The sequence below is a fragment of the Aplidium turbinatum genome, chromosome 3, assembly GCF_918807975.1.
Source record: "Aplidium turbinatum chromosome 3, kaAplTurb1.1, whole genome shotgun sequence".
Taxonomy (NCBI): Eukaryota; Metazoa; Chordata; class Ascidiacea; order Aplousobranchia; family Polyclinidae; genus Aplidium; species Aplidium turbinatum.
In genome coordinates this window covers 26,708,766-26,714,765 of record NC_137474.1, presented here as the reverse complement: position 1 = coordinate 26,714,765, position 6,000 = coordinate 26,708,766, and the positions used below count along the sequence as shown (strand labels likewise).

General features: G+C 37.0%; 1 protein-coding gene across 1 annotated transcript in view; it reads left to right on the top strand.

Moving 5' to 3' along the window:
- The first annotated feature begins 2,813 nt into the window (after nt 1-2,813).
- LOC145767214 (integrin beta-1-A-like) overlaps nt 2,814-6,000 on the top strand; it is a 62,137-nt gene continuing 58,950 nt past the window's right edge. The window contains exons 1-2 of the mRNA XM_082578995.1: nt 2,814-2,923; nt 3,743-3,872. Coding sequence (XP_082435121.1) covers nt 2,845-2,923; nt 3,743-3,872 — 209 coding nt within the window. The 5' untranslated portion in view covers nt 2,814-2,844. The remainder of the gene's footprint in view (nt 2,924-3,742; nt 3,873-6,000) is intronic.

The window sequence follows — 6,000 nt, the reverse complement described above, 5'->3', positions numbered from 1 at the left end:
ACCCATAAACAAATAGCAAAGATGCACTCCATGTAGTTACTTGGTTGTGGATTGGATATCAGGTTTGTCGGGCTTCAGTAACGATGGTCTGAGATCGCGCAACAAACGTTTCCGCAAACGTCACAAACAAGGAGTAAGTGACTATGGAAGTTGTGAGGTTGCGTCATGCTTTGTGTTGTCATAGTTGTCTTTGTTGTTATGTCTGTTGTGTTGTCACCTATGTTTAGTCTTTCTTTGAAACAAACAAATAGTGATGTTAGATCGTGCCACTTTAAGATGTTGCTTTGATCGAATAGCCTTTCATTAAGTGCAGGCCCAGATTTAGGGGGGGCAGAGGGCACCTAAAACGGCCCCGGGCACTTAGGCCTGTAGGTGCCCGGGGCCGTTTTTTGCACGGGGCCCCCCGATCTAAAAGTGCACCGCCCCCCCATCAGCTAATCCGGCCCTGAGCAAGTACCAAGATTTCCCTGCACAAAGTTGAATTTTGTTCATTATCATCTTTAGATCAATTCATAAAGTTTCACATCCACAGCCTACCTGTTGTGCTTGGACGCAGTGAGCCGTGAACTAAACAAGGAAGTTCCGCGCACGCAGATTAGGTTGCTCAGTTGAGACTTGAAGCAGAATGACTTTGTTTGGTAAACAACGAGTTTAGTGCAAAAATCATTGTCGCGCGGAATGAACTTGTTTTTGCTTTCCCATTAAGTATAGCCTAAACTCTAAAGTCTAAAGGAATGTCATTGGCCAGTGAGGGGCAACCAGCGGCGTAGTCAGGAGGAGCAAAGGGGGCAACTGCCTCTCCCGGAAATAAACAAAAATTTCATACTTTTTTACAGCATCGATTAAAAACGTTTTACTATGATTTAGGCTAAAGTAATTTATTACAGCAAGACAAAGAAATTATGAGTCAAAGCTAAGCCAAATTTCAGTTGGAAACATTTTTGCTTCAAACAACCTTACTATTCCTTGACGACAATTAAGTTTTCTTTCTGTTTTTAATAATAGAATCAGTACCGTATGAGCACTATCTTGCCCCCTTCGAAATCAATGGTGAGCCCGTATATTTAGTGAGGACTCTTAAAAACAGGACCAGAAAGTGTTGGGTAATGGCCGCAAATTCATTCAATGTATAGAAAAATCCACATTCATCATTTCAGCAAAGTGTAAATAACTCTAAGATTTAGAAAAAAGTAGTAAAAATGCCGACGATGTAATGGCGGATCTGGAAAAAAATTAGGGAAGAACCCAAGTTTTTTACAAAGTAAAACTTATAAGATAAATGGACAATGCGAACCTTAATGTATGTAAAAGCAAAACGGGATGGGAGTGTGGAGGGTTTTCCCCCCGAAAATTTTGACAAATATTTTGTGTTTTATTTCTTCTCTTTTTTCTCATGTAACACTATACTGGTGTGTAGCATGTGCATTTAGCATGTGTAGCATGTAGCATGTGTAGCATTACATGCATATCTGAAGCAACTAAATAAATAATCTTGTTTGTTTCTCGGCAACCGATTAGAAAAAACGCTCCCTCCTTCACAATAATCTTGTTTTGGTCACTTTGTAGGCACTTTTGACGCAACACTGCTTTTGATTTTTTTTCAAATGTACACTTTGTATATAACCATATAGGCTTTGTATGTGACTAAATTCATCAAATTAAAATTGGATTTGGGTAGAAGGTTTGTTTTAAAATTTACACCATTTAAAAAAAAGAAGTTCATTTACGATCACAGAAGATTTTCAATAATTATTTTTTGAAAACTGGTATAGTCTAGCTGCCCTAGCATAACGTAGCCTCTCAGCAGGCTAGAACTTCGAAAATCTATTTGATGTGTCCTGACCTTTGATTCCCATCTACGGTATTTTCACGGCACAATTCACTTTATAGTCAATCTTCATTAACAATAAAATTTATCATTATATTGTTAATTAAGTAGACTTTTAAGAGCAGTATTCACTTCGAAATATTACTTTATTTTGCTAGTTTTTGTGGGACAAAAAAACCTTTCACTTCTTTAATCCACCCATGAGACCATGCATGTCCAACATCGCTGGTTAGGTGAATAAAATGTAGTTGAGTGAACAAAGCGAACGTGAAAATGTTAAAAAAGTGGGAAAAAATTACACATTGAATGCTACATGTAAAATTACAAGCTGAAAAACGCTACAAGAATTGCATGGGCCCCTAAACGGAAGCGGGACCACGCCCGGGGTTAGGGTTTGGAAAACAATAAAAACAGCTTTGCATGATTTAACTATTGATTATATATCGAGCTTCTGTAACATTTTTTTTTCTTTTTTCAACCGTCAAAAAAATTAAACACTAAAATAAGTGAGCCTAACATGTAGACTAAAATGAGTGAGCCCTTAAATAGCCGTGTCCCTCCCTCGGCCGGAAAGCACGGAGACCGGTTGATATGGCCCTGAATAGAATAACTATATGCTACTGATAACTACTATTAGAATGGATGACAAGTTCGCAAACTGTGTTTACAGTGTCCAAACATTCCGGATAGAACCTTGTTTGCTGTCGTTTACAGCGGACGTGGATACGTCAGCACTCCATGTAATTCTAAACTTTAACTTTAAACTCATTCAGATAAAAGTTAGTCTTGAGTTCAGTGAGACTTTGCAAAAAGTTTGTTTTGGCCGGAAAAGAAGTGATAAAATCTACACTTTCACGCATCAGCACAAGCCTAATGAACATGATCATCGAGAAATTGGTTGCTCAGAACTTATTCGGAGTCCGTAAAATTCAGTTGTTAGTTGTTCATCAATTTTTATCGCCATCAACCCATAATCTCTGCAGGTGTTTTAAATTCTATAATAGCTCGTTTATTTGATGATGATGAAACCTTTTGTGATTATTTTGAGTTGCTTCCTCTACCACTGCGCCGATCAAGCACAAGCTCAATCCGAAGGTAAGCTTCATCGATGAATGACTAGATCTTCTTCAACAGATTGATCAGCTGTAACCTCCCTTATGGACTCTCTTCATTTTGTTGTATTTTTTGTTTTTGATAATAATTCTGCCATGCTTGTCTGGCCTGTAATCTGCTTGATATTGTAAAAATATTTCATTTGTTTGTTGTCCCTTTGTTCGTTTGCCTTGCACCATCCCAGTCAACATTGCATTTTCCAAAGAGTTTCTTCTTGCAATGTGTGTGAAATATCGTAGTTTTCTGGGGTTGATGAGTTTTTCTTGCATTTGTGGTATTTATTTATTTTTATTTCCACCCAGCTGATGCGTAATAACCTCCTGTGACACCACATTTCAAAACTTTTTAATGTTAAGTTTTTTGCCTGTCTGAATTACGCATTCGTATGTGGCAATTGGGTTTACGAAAGTTTGCAGTAGCCTAATCTCAATTTTAGGCTATGCTTGTTTGTGCCAATTATTGACCTCCGTTTCTACACCGTTGCAAGTGATGGCACAACTGTTTAGTCATAATAGTTCGTCTAATTTTCTGCTATCATTGTAATTATGTCTTAATTATGGCATTTCTAATTTGTTTATTAAGTAAGAATTTTACTTTGACATTTAAATGACTTCTGAAACCATTTGAGCATTGTCAAATGATATTGTGAGAGCGAGATGGTGTTTTTTTTAGGAAATGTAAAGTTTGTCACTGAGAGTTAGTTGTTTTATTTTGGCGACGAGTGAAACAATTGGATTTTCTCATTTTCATAAGGAAGAGTTGCAGAAAGTATGACTGACAGTGACAGGTAACTCTTTTCAGTTGAAATCACCAAGTTATGCGAAGCGTCAACCATCACAACATGTGATGATTGCCTCAAAGCCCACACGGAATGCGCCTGGTGTGGAAAGCCGCCAACCAATTCATTATTTCGACGATGTAGAAAGTATTCGTAAGTTTTTAGAATATTTTGTCTCATAGATAAAGTCTTGCACAAGTAGTTGCTCTAAGAACAGATTACAATCCATTACAATCCAATTACTGTACAATCTCATTGTAACTTCGTGTGGTAGTTGATGAAAACTATAAGTTGGTTTTGTCGAAGGACTCAAACAATTTTTTTCCTTCGATCTACCCAGGGGCGCCGGAAGCAGGGGGGATGATGCCCCCCTGCCCTCAATTTTTCTTCGGATGGGGGGGCAGGGGGCAATGGTACCTTTTTAAGGTCATGTAAGCTACTGCACATTTTGCAATACGATATAACAATTTCAGCTATTAGCTTTTAGCCTAATTATAATCTTTCATTTCCGCCTCAAAATAATAGGCTATTCACGACACATAATTCTGTATCACAGTAAGTAATTACTAATTAGTAGGGCGATTTTTTGTAACCTAAAAAACTCAAAAAAGTGACTTTAATTTTGCAAAAAAGTAACCAAAAAGTAACTTTATTCAACAAAAACAAGCAACGAAAAAATGGCAGCAATTCAACATAGAAAAGCATCTAAATTAGTTTCAATTTGTACTCAAATCATAATTAGGGGAGACCGGGGCAAGTTGAGCAGGGTTTTTTTTAAATCCAATTTTTTTTTATTTTACTGACTTTTTCGAAGACTCAAGTATTGCATTTCAAAAACATGCTAATAAGCCAAGTTTTAAGACAAAAACTGCTGGTTGGTTTTATATATTATTTTGCACTGTATTCAAGTTTAAGTAACGATTGCGCAACTTGCCCCGAATTATTTTTCCGGGGCAAGTTGTGCAACACCATGGTGGGCAAGCTGTGTAGCACCATGGGGTAAGTTGAGCAACACTAGTGCCAGGGGCAAGTTGAGCAACATAATTATTACGATCATATTATAGTTGCACAACTTGCCCCGTCATCAATTGCACAACTTGCCCCATTCACACTTTTTTTAAAGAACAAAAAATTTCAAGAAAACTAACAAATGTACAAAAAAAATTTTACCTGCGAAAATACAACTACATCACATGTCTACTGACCCCTACTGCTAAAGTTTGACTAGTTCTATTGTGCATCCAAAAAATCAAAATTTCGTTTGCATCCGAATTTAGATCCTGAGACCTAAACACCTTATATCGTTGATCAAGCCTAACCTGCCCAAAAAACTGATAACTGCAATTCACGTGCTTCAAAGGAATTATAGGTAAAATATAATAATGGCGTTAAAGATTCATTACGCTCTTTATTTCTTTTCAAACGGGGACTTGCACAACTTGCCCCGTTGCACAACTTGCCCCGGTCTCCCCTACACATTCAAATTGCACATATGTAATGCTTTACATTCTCTGGCAGGAAGTTTCTGTCAATCAAACACTTTAGCTGTTGCAGGGAAAACAAGTGGTTAAATATACAATAGTTAACACAATTTGTTTCATCGAAAAAAATTACCTCACGTTTACGAGTTTTTGGGAATAGGCTACACGCGATACGAACAAGCATTGGCTCGTGCAAACCTAAAATCCGTACCATAGTAGAAGATATATGAAAAGTCTTGGCATTATATAGAATGTAAATTCATCTCTCCAGTACAGTAGCAATGAAAGATAAATAAATAGGGGAATTAGGTAAAAAAGTATGCAAAATAAAGTGACTTAAGAAATGAAAAGTAACCTAAAAACACAAAAAGTTACTTTTGGTAACTTTGTAACTTCTTAAACATTGACCCCTCAACCATGAAATTTTGGTTCTACATTTCGTTTGTTAATACTTGATACAACTAAAAAAAAAAGTAACTTTAGTGACCAAAAATCGCCCTACTAATTAGCCTGCATCATCATAACATATAGCATGGTGCCCTCCCGTTCCATTGTTATTTGTATACCGGAGCTGATGGATGAGAATTATTGCTATATGTTATCTTAAAACTTTAAAAAAAGTTGGCCTTTCAGCAACAAAAGTGCCCTTTTTTCATAATCTTGGCCTCCCAGTCAAAAACCGTTCCGCGCCCCTGGATCTACCTCTATAGCGTATTTCTTAAAAGAGAAAACTACAATAATACAAAGTAAAGTAACAATAAGATAGAAATAAGCTGCTAGGGTGGATCCATGTAGGCCTA